At 36.4% G+C, this 17,479-nt stretch overlaps 1 protein-coding gene across 9 annotated transcripts in view; it reads right to left on the bottom strand.

The window, feature by feature from the left end:
* Mmp1 (Matrix metalloproteinase 1) overlaps positions 1-17,479 on the bottom strand; it is a 422,620-nt gene that overhangs the window by 31,743 nt on the left and 373,398 nt on the right. For all 9 annotated transcript variants that reach the window (XR_010950917.1, XR_010950915.1, XM_067773240.1 and 6 more), the window contains 3 exons: positions 3,454-3,860; positions 1,027-1,568; positions 578-954 (listed from right to left, as the gene is read on the bottom strand). Coding sequence is in view for 7 of the 9 variants with exons in the window: in XM_067773240.1 (XP_067629341.1) it covers positions 578-954; positions 1,027-1,568; positions 3,454-3,860 (1,326 nt within the window). In the remaining 2 variants the exon portion in view is untranslated. The remainder of the gene's footprint in view (positions 1-577; positions 955-1,026; positions 1,569-3,453; positions 3,861-17,479) is intronic.

Raw genomic sequence — 17,479 nt, forward strand, 5'->3', positions numbered from 1 at the left:
GAAAGACATTTCGATTCCATTACGTTTCGGTCATGTTTGATATGAATTTAAGAATATGCAATTTCTTAATTTGGGAAGTAGCTCTAACCTTATATTACAAATTTATCTTTTAGCTTGAAATTGTTATCAGTGGTTATTTGAGATGATTTTGATTGAACGAGACTAAACATATGTAATTATATTTGTTGGGATAATGCACCTGTATCCTGGGTTCAGTTCCCACAGCAACAGAAATTTAGAAACAAGTTTTTTAATTAGAAATAACTTTTCTAAGCGAGGTCCCACCTCAGCAGTGATTTGGCAAACACTCCGAGTGTATTTCTGCCATGAAAAGCTTCTCAGTGAAACCCCATCTGCCTTGCAGATGCCGTTCGGAGTCGGCGTAATAACATGGGACATACATGCCTATTTGTAGGAAAAATTAAAAGGAGCACGACACAGATCGGAAGAGAAGTTCGGCCTAGATCTCTTCGAAGGGCATATTGCGCCTTGCATTAATTTATTTCTACGTCCCAATGCTACTCTGTCTATTTTCTTTGTACTACTTTGTTAAGCAAAAATTCTACCAAAATATTACCGAAAACGTTCTGTCGTTGAATCTGTAATATTTATCTCCCTTAAAGAAATATGTATATCCATTTGTATACTGCAGCGCGGCATCAATGTTATTTGGTAGTCCTTCCCAATTTGAAATGGGTTTGGGATAACTTGATTTGACCGGTGGCCGTTTAAGTGGGTCGAAGCGCCAGAATTTGCTGCCTTTGTAGAAATAAATCTTTCCATTTCCACCCCACACCATGGCAGCATCCAAATGATCTGGTATACCAGTAAAGCCTTCGCTAATCTCCTTTGGATATTCACCATCCATTTGTCGACCATTGTAACGCCAATATTTCGTACCCTTGAAAAAGTATGTCTTGCCATTTTTGTAAGTAAATGCTGCATCAATATCACCTAGATTTTCAGATCACAGAAATGTTAATTAAGTGTCAGCATTAAAATTTGCAGCTGATATGAAAGTCTTACCTGACAAGCCAGGCCAGCCCTCCGAAATGAGTTTGGGATAACCGTCGGCAATGGAGTTTTCAGTGAGTCTGTAGTATTTGTTACCTATGAAAGCATATGTTTGTCCATCGGCTGAGTTAAATAAGGCATCCACTTTAGGATCTTTGCAAATTATATCATCTCGTGGCAATTTTGGTGGTGCATATACCGGCCTTTGTGTAGTTTTAGGCAAGACACCACGATCCGTTCCACTAGCAGTTTTCTTGCCGTATAAAGCTTGTATGGCTAAAACGTCGTCAGAATCTAGCTTAAATACTGGATCAAAACCACGATAAAATGGCGCCATTAATGCTGAGCGTACGTCTGAATGTGACAAGCCAAGCGAATGACCGAATTCGTGTGCTGCCACTTGGAAAAGGTTCGTTCCACGAGGTGAGCCAATCGTCCATAATTCAGCATCATCAAAATGTGCATCACCACCGAAAACAGGAAAGAATGCATGAGCCAATGTACCACCGACACCATCAAATGCATCACCATCACCATGTTCGCTTTCAACAAATCTTAAAAAATAATAATAAAGGAGCATTTTTATGTAATACCTAGATGTACTTAAATTGTATTTGAAAGATATTTTCAGTATTCAACAAGACTCTCAAATATCGCACATTTCCTTGAAAACAGAGATGAGGCTTTGCTTAAAAAGGCCAACTAAGCTGTCTTTGGACCTGATTTTTTTAAAGAAACTGTATGAAACCAGAGCTGGAAACTTAGGATTTCAGTTGGCTTTGATTACTTATGATTAAGATTTCTATAATTATAATCCTCAAAACTATGTAATAACAATAAAATTTGGTTTATTTAATCCATTATTGCTCTTAGAAAGACTAAATCTCGCAAGATAGGGCATGACGTCGTGAGTTATTTACAACTCCAGCGGTGAAAAAAAAAAACCATCTACTGAAGCAGTTGAAGTTAACGAATTGTTGTAATAACAAGTAAGGAACGCTAAGTTCGGGTCTAACCGAACATTACACACTCAGCTGCCAAATTACAGCTTGTAAAACTTTTAAATTACCATCTTTTAAAAGTGGGCGGTGCCTCGCCCACTATCCAAAATTTTACTAATTTTCTATTCTGCGTCATAAGGTCGACCCACCTACCAAGTTTCATCGCTTTATTTTTTCTATATCGAAAAGTAGGCGTGGTTATAGTCCGATTCGTTCATTTTAAATAACGATCTGAGATGAGTGCCCAGGAACTTACATACCAAATTTCATTAAGATACCTGATAATTTACTCAAGTTATCGTGTTTACGGACAGACGGACGGACGGACATGGCTAAATGAATTTCTTTTTTAGCCCAGATCATTTTGATATATAGAAGTCTATATCTATCTCGATTAGTTTATGCCGTTACGGCACCGTTATACGGACAAAATTAATATACTCTGTGAGCTCAGCTCAGCTGAGTATAAAAACAAGCTCTTTTCAACAGAGAATACTTTCTCCAATTGCCTCCGCTAATTTCTGAATCATTTAAATATTGAAAATATCGTTGCGCAATTTGGCTTGAGTGGTAAGACTCATCGTTGATTATGTACGTGTACATGTAGAGTCAGAAAAAAAGTATATGTAATTATAATCGCGACCGCCCTGGTGTGATGGGTTCTGGGTTCACGCCCCGGGCAAATCAACATCAATATTTTAGAAGGCGAGTTTTTTCAATTAGAAGAAAATTTTCTAGGCTGGGTCGCCCCTCGACAGTGTTTGGCAAGCACTCTGAGTGTATTTCTCCATGAAAAGCTTTTCAGTGAAAACTCATCTGCCTTGCAGATGCCGTTCGGAGTCGGCATTAAACAAGTAGGTCCCGTCCCGCCAATTTGTCGGAAAAACTGAAAGGAGCACTACGCAAATTGGAAGAGAAGCTCGCCTAAAATCTCTTCGGAGGTTATGGCGCCTTACATTTATTTTTTATTTTTTAATTATAATCGCGGGTTCGAATCGAACTCAAGGCCTAACAGTAATTAATTTACATATCATTATTATTGTTATGACAAATTTTTTCTTACAAATCAGTAGGCCGATATAACAATAAAAATTGAAATTAAAACCGTAACATAAAAAAATAACCTTATATTATGATGTTGTGGTCCCCACCCTGCAGTTATCCAATAAAAATATTTTACCTGCATAAAGTACTTAAGGCTTTACTTTAGGAGACTGGGTATTATAATTATAAAAACTTACGATTGCAATTACTTTCATCGTAATCGCATAATGTGGGATTACAATTACAGTAATCGTAATGGAAATGCAATCATAATCCGAAGTAAACCAGATCTGTATAAAACTTTGTTTGAGTTTTCCCAAAATAGTTTTAGTTTGGAATTGCATCTATTAATAAAAAACGGGGGATATTTTAATTAGAAATAGTTACTGCTTACTTAATTTCGATATGAACTGGTCCAGATGCTTTTGGAGTGAATGACAGGTCAGTAAAGTCGCTCCATACACTGAAAGCGCGTCCTACTTCAGCATCAACATCATTTCGTTTAAGCCGTTTTGGATATTTAGAAATTTTGTATGTTAGAGCCTTGACCCGCCAGCGACTGCCTTGTAGCGCATACCGTTTCGACCGACTATCGGTCCCGAACCCCACCTTATCTCGTACACCACATCGTGGCAATGACATTAACTCTAAAGTTTCATCATCCAAATCCCCAGTTATATTTAAGCCGGCGAAACTCTGAAAATCTTGCACTGCTTTGGTCCACGTGCTTGCATCGAGCAGGCCTCCGTTAGCAGGATTACGAGCTGAAGCAGGCAAGTAGCCGAATTGTGACAGGTAAATCTGCAAAATACATTAAAAATTAATAAAGAACCAATACATATACACACGGTTAAAAAAACAAAGACTTAAAATACTTTTATTACAACATATGCCAACAAAGTCATGGATTATATCGACAACATGTGATTTAATCACGTTTTTACCATCTCTTGCAAGAATTTTCATTACATCTCCTGATACCGCCCACCAAAGCTGCTCAACCCCTATACACTTGTAGCACTTATGCCCTCACATATAAATACGAGTTATATGAAAATGCTCGAATTTCTTATGAAAGTGCAGAGAAAAAGCACTTCCATATGAAGCTCAGGTCCTTGTGTATGATAAAAAAAATTTACAATTTAACTATTAAAAATTATTCAAAAATATTATGACACTGAAAAAAATTTGTTATTAAAATTGATTCATAAATAAAATTAAAATAGATATTGTAGAGAATTTTTGGAATTTCTAATTATTTTGCAGCTTCTGTTAACGTTCGAATCTCTGAACAGTCGAATAAATAACTCAAATATTCAGTATAACAAAACGTTCTTTATTTAGACTACTTTGGGCGTAGTACACAAAATTATAATTATCGCGTACTTCACTAAATAAACAGATCCTACAGTCTGCCGGATTACTGTAGCGTTTTCCAAGCGGAAATAGTAGCCGTAACCAAAGCAGTATAAACCCTGGAAGAAAATAGCCCAAGCTGCAATCGTGTTAACTTTTATATTGGCGGTCAAGCAGCAATTAAGGCAATAATCTCGCATACCACAGCACCTAAATGCGTGTTAGAGTGTAAGCAGTCCCTAGAGAGTATCGGGACAGGGAGAAGCATACATCTATATTAGATCCAGGGCATATGGGAATAGATGGGAATGAAAAAGCGGATGAATTAACTAAAAAGGGCACATCCCTTGAAGCTTGCTCCGTATACGTCCCAATTATACTGGACGAAATTAAGCGAAGGCGAGAGGTGCACGTGATCGACCAAGCAGGAAAGGCGTGGGTTCAAGCGCGGGGCTGTAAAGTGTCGAAGATTATGTGCAGATCTTACAAAATTAGACTAACAAAGTTGCTCCTATCATTAAAAAGAGGGGCTTTAGACTCATGACGGATATTCTGTCTGGAAACTGCCTTCTGGTGTCACATGCCTTTAAATTAGGCTTGGTCAGTGATAGCAAATGCAGGAAGTGCGGGCTGGAGGAGGAAACGATCGAGCACGTTCTGCGCTCTTGCCCTGCGCTTGCCAGGCTAAGACTCCAGCTATTAGGAGTGATACAGCTGTCAGATCTAGAAGCAATAAGTGGCTTAAGTCCTAGGAAGCTTCTAGTATTTGCCAAGAGGACGGAGTAATTTTAGAATTTTTATATATTATAGATCCTGGTTTTTGATAGGGTTTTTCAGTTTGGCCGTTGAAAAAAAACTTCTGGTAACACTACGGGCTCATTCAGTCTATGTGAGGTCCTCATGAACCGGCCAGTTCAACCTAACCTAACCTCACCAAAGCGTGTTGAAATCAAACTGATTCCCGGTTCCTCAGCTTGCGCTACTTTTATACTCTCAGTTACCTCGTTCGCCCATTTCTCCTAAGGTCTAGACGTATCACGAACATGCATTCTAGAACAGTTGTATCTCATGATTGGTTATTTAGCTATATATGTACATTTATTGCTATCTATGTGTGTGAAATATTCTCTCCACTGTTAGCTGCTGGTTATGTGTGTGTGAAATAATAACCGTATTCTAGCCGCACAGTGACGCATCGAAATCGCTAACATTCGCCACAATATGTACCTGTCCGCATGGCCTAAATATATGACCAAAGAATATGTACCAAAAGAAGAGGCTTATATTAATTGTTGAGAAGTTACCAGGAGATATTGTATTCAAATTCGATAGATATTTTTGTGGTTATGAGATATTTTTTTGACTGAAAATCGGCGCAACCATTAAGCATCCATGCCAGTGACTTACTTGTTGAACAATTTATTCAATTCAGGTGGTATATAAATATATTTGTATATGTATGGAAATCTGAATAAATTTGAATGAATTTAAAACAAATGGGTGCGAAACCTTCGTTTTTTTGAATGAGCTTTTCGAAAGTTTTAAACTTATTTCCAATGCAAAATTCTCGGAAATCCCCACATCCTCTTCTAGTATGATAAATAATAACTACATTCCGACGATACAAGAATAAGGCACATACATTAACTAATTTTAACACTACCTCTAGACTTTTGAGAAAAATGTGACTTTGTCTTAAAGTTTATAATCTGCTGCCAAGAGTTTCAATATTGCAAGCCATTGTATCAGGTTGGATAGTAAACTCCTCTATATTTTGTAATTATGCTTTCCATAACAATTTGAAATAAATATAAACCGATACTGAGTGGATTAAACAAGGCTTAGTAGTAGAATCGACTCACATCACATCTGCATCGATTTTTAAGCCGTCTTCGATAGCACGAAAAGGAGCTGCCTATATGCCGCTATGTCTGAATTTTGTTTCCCCACAAAACGTATATGGATGTGTGTTGAGCAACACCATCAGCTCAGCCAGAATTGGGAAGGGCCTCTCCGAGGCGTTCGAAACTAAACGAGGTTTCAGACAGGGCGCCCCTTATCTTGCGATTTCTTTAATTTGATGCTGTAGAAAATTATACTAGCTGCAGACCTTAACCGCTCTGGAACAATATTCTATAAAAGCGTGCAATTACTGGCGTATGCTGATGACATTGATATAATCAGCCTGAACACCCAGGCTGTAAGTTCTGCTTACTCCAAACTGGAAAAAGAAGCAGTGAAGATGGGTTTGATGGTGAATAAGGACAAAACGAATCCCCATGCACGTATATGCGGGGGTGATTGTGGGAGTGTCTTTCCCCTTCGTAGAACCGGAGGATTTTTTCCGTGGCTTAGCGGTTGTAATCAACGGAACAACCGGCCTCATTTTCGATCAACCATCAAGCCGAACGCATCGTCCAGGATCACCACCGTCATTTTTATATACAGGTAAACTAATCTTATACACTGTTGCACTATACAATTTCTACCCTTTTTATTCAATATAATATTATAACGCGGAAAACCCTCTTGTGTTTATTTCATTTCATTTCTGAGTGAACCATCACACCCTAGATCGACCCTTGTGCGCCAACCGACTACCGGTTCAGACGCACTCAGGCCGAACAAGACATTTAATACTGTTGTAAAGTAATAGTCACCTATGCTTCCCTAGTTTGGTGGCTGAAGGCTATCTACGGAAAGGCTCATCCCTGAAGAGCATCTTCATTATGTCGGACAGCCAGGCGGCCCTGCGTGCCTTGCAATCCTACACAATGACATCTAAGCTAGTGGATGACTGCATTGAAATCCAAAAACAAGGTTTTGTTAGGATGGGTTCCCGGACATCAGGGACATGACGGTAATGAACATGCAGATTACCTAACAAAGCAGGGTGCTACAGCAGCATTTTATGGTCCAGAGCCCCTTTGTGGACTCACAAACAAAACAATTCAGACGTCACTGGATTGACTGCCCAGGGCAAAGACAGGCCAAACGGTTTATACTTCCAGCAACGAAAGTATCAGCCGTACTTTTTAATCTAAGCAGGGAGGACCTAAGACCTCTCACTTTGTACTATACCTGACACTGTGGTAAGTAAGTTCAATCTATCCGATACTCAAATTTGTCGTTTCTGAGAATGCGTCGCTCTGGCAAGGCAGAGTCTCTCCCATCTTAATCCCCATTCGATATGGAGTAAAAAGCCTGAAGAGATACTTATACTGTTTTCATACAGACGGCTTATTGAATAATAAAGGCAGTTTTCTACATTAAGACGCTTATTGAGCTCAATCTTCCCTACAAAATTCGAATCTATAATTATTTCATTAGTAGCCAATCGAATGCATAATGAAGTCAAAAGCACAATGCAACTCTGTTGGCAGCGTTCCACTTCTTAGTTTTTGGTGTGTTCAGTGCTTAAAAATGTCCTTTGTCAAAGTAAATGTTATTGTCTGCATGGCGGAACGATACAAGGTAGCCGCATCGAACAGATGATTATAACCATTTTTATTTGATTTGATACATTAACTACTGGCACAGTACGATTTTGACATTTGTCCATCGAATTTACAAGTACATGGAATTTGTTTTATGGTTGTAGGTATGTCACCATGCTGCCACCTTATATCGTTCCGCCATGATTGTCTGTCATATAGCATTGTCATTTTATTCGCTTGACATTTCATCCTTCATACTAATCGAGCAGTTACTTCTGTGTGAAAGGAAACAATTTACGATTTCATTAGAAGGTGAAATGAGATCATTAAGTTTATGTGTGAAGATAGATAGATCTACACAAAGGTAGCAGTGCTTCCAGGTGTAATAATAATATATTTAAAATACACAAAACAATAGAAATTCCGGACAATTTGACAAAAATTTGACGTCTTCTTTCACATTGCCGTTCTGCGTGAAATTTAGTTTTGGGTTTATAGGTTTTTCCAACCTTAGTGTAGATTAGGAATACTTGTATATAGGGCCCACATTTTTCCAAATAGGTTCAAAACTAACGTATTTTGATTTTTATGGGCAAAGGCTCCTGGTGTGCCATACAAGACACCCATCCAAAAACCTGTTGAATCTTCGATTTAAGCTTGGCTCAAGCACGCTGTGCTGTATGACATCCAGCCACATATGTCAAGTGTGCCCGCTTAACTTCGCATTCCATAGTGTTTACGAACCGCCTATGTAATTTTTTGCTGGATATGCCTTGCTTGGTATGCGCATATGAAACGGCACTTCATGTTAAAATCTTGTTACAAAGAAAAGCTTAATTTCCTTATAAAAAAATTTATTTGTAAAAATGAGACTGTGGGGTTTTCTTTGTATCAATTTGTGTTTGTTCTGTATATAAAGTTCAGGTGATGTAAAAGCGGAAGCGTAAACAGTATGAGAATGAATCATGTTCATTCAAATTGTCTGAAATGCGTTAACACGCTTCAGGCGAATACACCGGTACATTCAAATATATACATAGGCAAATGTACCGATCGGTGCGAACACCCAGCAAAAAATGGTATAAGCGATTATAAGACAATGTGCTATACTGCCGTTCATAGCGAAAAGGTAGTAAAGTGTAAAAAGTGAAAAAAGGTGAAATAGAGAATAATTAAATGCCAGTTTGAAATTTGTTTAATATTTATATTATACTGATTTCTCGTCTTGGAAATCTAATTTACTGATTTTTTTGGTAAAGAAATATAAAAAGTTCGGTATATGTACATATTACACAGATTCTAAATCTTGTCTTATCTTTAAATTTAAACTTGATATTAGAGAAAAATTGTAAAGTTTACAAACGGCGATGGTTACTAGGGCATGTTTCTGAATTTCACTTCTTCATCAGCTAGCTTCTCAGGAGCTGAGTATTGAACTCGAATCTCCAACATTCATACTTCATACTGGTGTAAAGGCAGATGACTTTAACCACTCAGACATATGAATGTTGGAGATTAGTTTAATACTCTGCTACCGAGAAGCTAGCTGATGATGAAGTGAAATTCAGAAACATGTCCTAGTAACCATCGCCGTTTGTAAAGTTTGTAATTTTTTTCTAATATAAATAACAAAAACCATTGTATAAAGCAATATGAGCAAGTCTCGCTAATTAAATACATTTAAATTTAAACTTTAAATGATAAATAATTAAGTTAATGAATATTTTGGTGTACATTTTAAAAAAGCACTTAAAAAATAGCAACGGAAAGTGTAGAGAGAATGTTTTGAGATAGATGCGGATAGCAAAAAAGAAATGTCGCTCGATGTTTTTTCCTGAGCATTTTAATATGGACTTTTTCCTTTATTTGGGCCGGAATACTAAACCTATGTGTATGATGACATCAGTTAAACAAAATAAAGTTCAGCATAGATAATGTTGTAAACAAGTTCACTATTTAAAAGTTTAAAATCTTATATGATTTATAAGCTTTATATAATACTGATATTTTTTTAGCCCTATTGTGCATTCATATTCTTGCATCAGTTTACCCTGCAATAAATTGTGCGGCTAACGTAAAGATAGTGGTCCGAGATTGATCTGTTGTGTCTACAGTGGAAAATAATTAAAACTTTCTAGTCCCTTTTGTATACAGTTGGGATGAGACAGCCCAAAGTGTATGTAGTCAATTGAAGAAACAGAACGAAATGGGTAAAGTATACTAAAAATGAAATGGAATTGAAGCGATTAATTTAAGAAAAATCCGCAGCCTCACACTGAGACCATCATCGTGATATTTTTTATTTTTCTACAATACCAGTTCGAAAAAAATTCAATATATTGTGTTAGTTTTTAACAAAGGATACAATCGGCAAGAATTACCAAGCGGGTAGGCGAACAAAGAAGACCTGTCCGACAACAGCCATTAGGAGTACGAGGAGGATGTGTGCGAGAGTAAACTTAGGGGTACAGAGAAAACCTGTCAGACAGTACCTGTAAAGATATAAAGAAGAGCAAAAAACGACGAGTCCCTCTTTTGTTGTATGAATCGATGTGTCCCCATTTTTATTGGAAAAAAAGAAAAGTGTCATTTTTACTGCACTTTTTTCTGTTACCGTACTTTAACTGACATGTTTACTGTTTTTTATTACTGTATAATTTATTAATTACTTAAAACACTCTCTAAGTCGAGTAAGATCCCGTAAATCGATTTCTATAATTCCAACTGCATATAAAAAAAAAAATTGGGAGAAAATTGCACGAAATGTTGTATTTTTTTGTATGGGCTCCGACCCAGTCTATTGTGTAATGGTGTTAGCCATTAGAAAAAAAAAATTAAATTACACTTTATTATGGTTATTTTATAGGACGAATAATTAAGATAATTAACTAACAATTAACTATAATAAATACTCTATCATTTCATTAAATAAGATACACATATGTAGAAAAAATGACTAATGTAATAACAAACTGGTAATTGATGATATGTGTGCTACGAAAACTGGAAACGTTTATGCGTTATAAAAAAATTAATTATTTGGAATAAATAGTTAAGTATAGATTCTTTCAGGCAAATTGCAATGCATTTTCCACAGAGCAAAAAAAAAACACAAAAAACATGCACACATGAGCATATATACATAAGCCAAATCTAACACGAAAATCAGTTTACATTTGAGATGCGTTTGATGACTAACCTTATCTTATGTTAGTTCTATTGTGTGCCTCAAATATCTACTGACAATAGAGCTGGGTCAGGATTTCTTCTAGTTCATCCAATACACCGAACTAGATCTTCACTGAAAGAAAAAGACTGGTAATATCAACCGAAATACGGGCCAATTCAACCGAAATTTCTGTCGCAACAAGATGTTGAATCAACTGCGCACAAATCGTTGATTCGTAGTTGACCGTTTTAGTAGTCAAATAAACAAAAAAGTTGTTTCATTATACTTTACACATAGTTTTTTTAAATTAACAATTATTACTGTCGCTCTAAGAATACCAATCAAAACCGTTAATATGAAAGGGATTTCTGTTCTTTTGAAATTATCAGTGCAAACTGTTAAATTAACAGAGCTAGTGTTAAGATGAGACTAACAGCGAAAGCTTCAGAAATGACACAGATTTTTGTTCATTCGAAATAACCAGCGTAAACTGTTAAATTAACTGAGTTTATTGTCGAAGTGACACTACCAGTGAAATCTATTGAAATAACAGATATTTCTGTTTTTTCTAGATTAATAGAGTAAACTTTTACATCAACAGAGTTTTCTGTTCATATGACATTAGTACCTGTGGAAAAAATAAAAGCCGGATAAATATATATTTAAACTTACGTAGTTTTTTTATTTATATAAATGTACTTATGTGTACATTTCATTTCTAATGATTTTATTGCTATATTTAGTAATACTAATTAAAATAATAACTTAAATCTGAATTCAAATAAACACAACTTGTTCCGAATTATCATCGACAGCTTTGTACGAAAGTATGTTTCCATATATATATGTTTATTACGTTGGTTAAACCACATTGGCGTCGGTTTCAAGAACTTTATTTCAACTTTTTCTTCAAAAATTTTCACCATATTTTTATGTTATAATTATAGTTATATTTGTGTACGCACATTTGATATAAAATGTTTCCATTTTCTTTGAATTTAAAGCAATAATCGGACAAATAAGTACATATGTACATTAGGGTGGCTCTTATTTTCCAAAGTGTTCCGATTCTCGAACTCACCCCCTAGAAATATGCGAATAGCCTAAAAACTAGAATATACAAAGTTTTAGGTCAATCGAAAAAGGGTTAGAGGTGGCGCAAAGAGACTGAAGTCCTGAAAAATGACGAATTTTTACAATTTCTTTAATTTGGCCAACCCTTCTTCATTTTTTATGGGCGAAACGTAATTTATCGTGTTATTAGTAAGTTCGAGAGATATTTGACTTTCAAATAAATCTAAAACAACAAAAATTGGTGAAATAATAATAAAGTTATAAAATAAATTATGCCTTAAACACGGTGTCATTACTCCAAGAATGTGTATATAATGAGTATACGTAAATGAGTTTGTTTCAAATTTTTTTTATAAGAAACTTTTTCGAAAATACACTTTTAAAACATATACATATATCTTGTGAAACTTTAGCTGACACGTATATAATATGATATTATTTCCTAGGATCTAATTAATTATTTTTAATTAATAATTTAATTAACATTTATTATGTGATTCAAATGGTTTTTTTGTAATCAGTTACTTTTTTGTCGAAAGCAATATATATTTTGCCCTGTAACTCTGTTATTCATCGACCGATTTTGAAGATTGTGGCCATTTTAGAAAAGTAGGAAAATACGGATCTTATTACGGCATGGAAAAGAAGTAAATTTTTGTAGGATTTAGAAATATGGAAGCCTGAAACACGAAATTGTAAAAATTCGTAATTTTTCAGGATTTCAAGCCCTTTGCGCCACCTCTAAATCTTTTCTGATTGGCCTAACACTTTGTATATATTCGTTTTTGAGCTATTCGCATATTTTTAGGGGGTGAGATCAAGAATCCAAACACTTTTTTCCGCCTCCATGCAACGAAGGGCCACCCTAATGCACATACACGTGTATATACTTACTAACCGAATTTCAATTGGGCGTACATCAAATATGCTGGCACACATTAAACATTATACACTTTATTACTTTGTTTTATTAAACGCACTTTCACCAAATTTTATTTTTATTCCAAGGCTGTACTTGTACACAGGGTATTATAAAGAAATCGAGATAGATATAGACTTCCATATATCAAAATCATCAGTATCGAAAAACAATTTGATTGAGCCATGTCCGTCCGTCCGTCTGTCCGTTAACACGATAACTTCAGTAAATATTGAGATATCTTCACCAAATTTGGTACACGAGCTTATCTGGACCCAGAATAGATTGGTATTGAAAATGAGCGAAATCGGATGATAACCACGCCCACTTTTTATATATATAATATTTTCGAAAACACAAAAAACCTGATTATTTAGTAAATAATACACTTAGAACGTTGAAATTTGACGTGCGGTCTGATATTGAGACTCCTGATAAAAATTTGAAAAAAAAAATTTTTGAAATGGGCGTGGCACCGCCCCTTTTATGACTAAGCAATTTTCTATGTTTCGGGAGCCATAACTCGAAGAAACATTAGTTCAGAATAGAACCATATGTATATGTATTATTGCGCAGCCTTGTAAGACAATTAAGCACACAAAACAAACAACAACAGCATTTCAAGTGTACAGCTGGGTATGTAATGTTCGGTTTCACCCGAACTTATACTAGGTTCAAACACACACCAAATTGGCAATTTATACTCTTTGGGCAATTTATTACGCAATTTGTCATATAATAAATTGTAATAATAAATTGCCAATTTAAAAAAAATTGCGTAATAAATTGTTTCAACCTGCAAATGCAACATTGAGTATATTTAAACGTCACTTACGCATGGCTGAACTATATGGTTGGCTCATTTCATCAGCTGATTTTATGTCTTTCATTTCACTGGAGTAGGGACTGTCAAAAGAAGATGGCAAAATCAAAATGAAAACAAAACACTGAACACATTTTCTTACAACACACAAAAATTTCAAAGTTTTATGTTTTCATTCCATTCTATTCACCTAATACCAACACGCACATTTTGACAGTCTCAACAAAGATATGTTGTTACTGTAGAGATGAGCCAACCAGCTATCAAATTACTATTGTGTAAGCTAAATAGAGTTGTATGAACACCACTCAATTTAATTCGAAATAGCCTCAATTTATTTTTCTGTTTGAACATAGTATTAGACTTCCTTATAATTTATTTAATTTATAGTTTTGAACTTCGCCGCGCGTCACTTCACTTTTCAAATAGAAATGAAAATAGTGGTCGCGAAACTGATTCTCAATTCTTTCAGTTGCAGCTCATTTTCAATTTCTTCTCTCGCATGTAGAGTTGCCATACTTGATTGCTTTGAAAAAAACTGGTAGTATAACTGTTTGATATAACATTTTAAATAGAGAACTTGTAAGTTGTAGAAAAGTAAATAATCAAATCGCGAGAAGGTAATTCACCACTGGAGTAACTTTACATGTAATTCGGCAAGTTTAATTCTCGTAACACTTTATGTTAAAACGATTCCTAAACAACTGAAACTTTTATGCTGTCGGAAACATCAACATTAAAAAAGGATGTTTTTTATTATCTTATTAGATCCGTTCGCGTGAGTGAAAATTCGTCAAAACTTGCACAAAATGTTACTAAATTTGGAAAAATCCGGTTCGTTCAAACAAAACTTTTGCAACAAGAGGGCGCAATTTTGCATTTCGCTTGGAGAAGTTGCATAATTGTACCCGATAAATAGGTGTCCCGGTATCGCATAATTTTTTGCAGTGTTATGCACAGTAGGTAAATTCAAAAAAGGATTTTTTCGTTTCGTATTGATAACTGAAAAACTAGTTTTTTGTTGTTTTCCTAATTTGTGTGTTTTTAGATTTGGCGGTTTTCTTATTCTTATTTCTTATTCAAGTGGCACCATCGTCATAAGTACAAAGTAGAGAGCACAGTGAGCGTAAAATTCTCTTTGAAATTTGCTCATGCATTGCTGTTATTCGCTGTTGAAATGGCCAGTGAGATCAGTTGTGTTAACAGAAAAATCAGTTAGATTGATTAGGAATCTGTCGATTTTACAGAATTTTTGTAACTTAAGAGCGAAAATTTCTCTTCTGTTGAAATTACTAAACTAATTTGTTCGATTGACAAAGAACTCGGTCGAATTAACCATAATTCGATCAATTTCACCGAATCTCCGTTAAGTCAAGAACAACAGAACCGATATGTTGATTTTACTAGCACCATTTCTTTCAGTGTAGTTCGGACACTTCACTGAATTATTCTTCAAACATTTGAACTGGCTTATTTTTAAATTTTTACTAAAAAGCTTCCACAGAACAGTTTAATGCACTTCATTGGACAAACAGCAAATTAGTTTAATTGAAAAGCTTAGTTTTTTGCTATTGAACTTGAAAGGTTTTCCTGCAGTTTCTTTATAATTCGGATGCTTTAGTTTTAAAGCAGTGCCCCAATTTAGTTTTATACTTACATTCGGTAACCTTTAAACGGCTGTTCACATTTTCAAATCAAATCCCCCTGCACACTTAATATCCAAACAACTGAGTTAAACATCGCCGAGTATCGACGATATCTAAAAAATCAGTAAAAGTACTACCAGATGGTAGCAAAAAGGGACGACTCAAGCAAGAGGATCAATTACCAAATTTAATTACTTTTAAGCGAAAAGAGAAATCAGAACACGGCAAACGGGGAAGTTTGCGTAATAGTTAACAATAAAGCAGTATGCAAAAAAAAAAAATATTTTTGTTGACACAGCGACGATGTGGTGTTTTTTCGGACCTTCGATAATCGATATCCCCTTGTTGGTGTATGAAAAAGAGTGAATGACTGAACGCACATAATAATAATAATTCACTAATCAGTTGCTTGCTTCTTTCCGATTCTATCACTGCTATTTGGCAACAACATCAAATGCATCGGTCCCTATAGACCTACTCGCTTCTAAAAGGGCTACCCACTGAGTCGCTAGTCTTTCGAAATTAAATACAGTGAAATTTTATACAAATTTTTTCTTGTGGACTGGGCAAAGAACACCTAGATTCCAATCGTCGGGCATGCATTCGTCCCACGATATTTTGCAAAGCAGCCGATGCATCCGCCTTACCAACTCCTCGCCGCCGTGTTTGAATAGCTCCTCAGGCATTCCATCAGCGCCAGCGGACTTGTTGTTTTTAAATCTGGTTATTGCTCTCTTGACCCCAATAAAAGGGTGGTGGGACATTAATTTCATCATCATCGATTGCGGAATCGGGTTCATCCCTGTGCGGTACATCGCTGACTCCATTAAGGAGAGCAAAGAAGTGTTCCCTCCATAATCTAAGTACTCTCTGGACATCGGTTACAAGGTTGCCGTTTTCGTTCTTACAGGAGTTTGCCCCGCACTTAAAATCTTCCGTCTGTCGCCGAACTTTTTGGTAAAATTTGCGGGCGTTATTCCTGATGGCTAGCAGCTCAAGCTCCTCGTTCTCACGCCTTTCTGCCTCTGCTTTTTCTTCCTGAAAAGGCGTCTCCTTCCCTTTTCAACTCGCGGTAGCGTTGTTGTTGTTGTCGTAGCAGTGCTTCGCCCCATCCAATAGGTACGACCAATAACAAATTGTCGTCAATGTCCTCCAACGGGAGTCCAAGTAGCAGTGCTTCGCCCCATCCAATAGGTACGACCAATCACAAACTGTCATCAATGTCCTCCAACGGTAGTCCAAGGAAACTGCAGTTTCAACAGGGGTGGACCATAATGAGAGGGGTGTTATAGGCGTTGGTTCCACATTACAATTAAAGAGATGGTTGGTGTCATGTGGGGATACATTGCAAGCGGGGCATACATTTTGTATGTCGGGGTTGATTCTGGATAGGTAAGAGTTTAGGCTGAGGCGGACAGTGAACGGCCTATTAATTAGGTTAGCTGCGAATATCAAATAAGCAGCCCTCGACCAAGAGCGGCTGGTGAGGAGGGTTTGGCTTAAAAGGCCTAAAGTACCCTGAGAACCTCCAGTGGCAGGCGAGTAGATGCCGCCCTGAATTAAGCATCCACAGCCTAGTACGGGGTTGCTTCGAGGGAATACCTACCCAAGATAGGGAGGCAACTTTACGACGTGGGATACACACTCAGGAAGGTAAAGAAGTAAATTATTTGTAAATTTAAGGTGATTGTCACATTAAGACTGAGCCCAGTAAGGTCTTAATTAAGGTATACTGGAATCAACGACTCGGATATGTTTGTTAAGGGCTGGCGAATGTGGCATTCGGATATCTCAGTACACGGCTTGACACATCATCGAAATGACTTTCCGGTTAATGTCCCATTCGTCTCCGTCCCGTTAAAACCTTGGCAGGCCTTGGGGTACGTTCAAAGTCCGTCAACATTAAGTTGGTGGTGCAGGTTCGGTTGAGATCCTCCCGATTAATACTGATCTGGCTCTCAACGCTGTCTTCATGAGGGACTGCGTAAACCTTCAC

Source organism: Eurosta solidaginis, chromosome 3 (assembly GCF_040869045.1).
Source record: "Eurosta solidaginis isolate ZX-2024a chromosome 3, ASM4086904v1, whole genome shotgun sequence".
Lineage (NCBI taxonomy): Eukaryota > Metazoa > Arthropoda > Insecta > Diptera > Tephritidae > Eurosta > Eurosta solidaginis.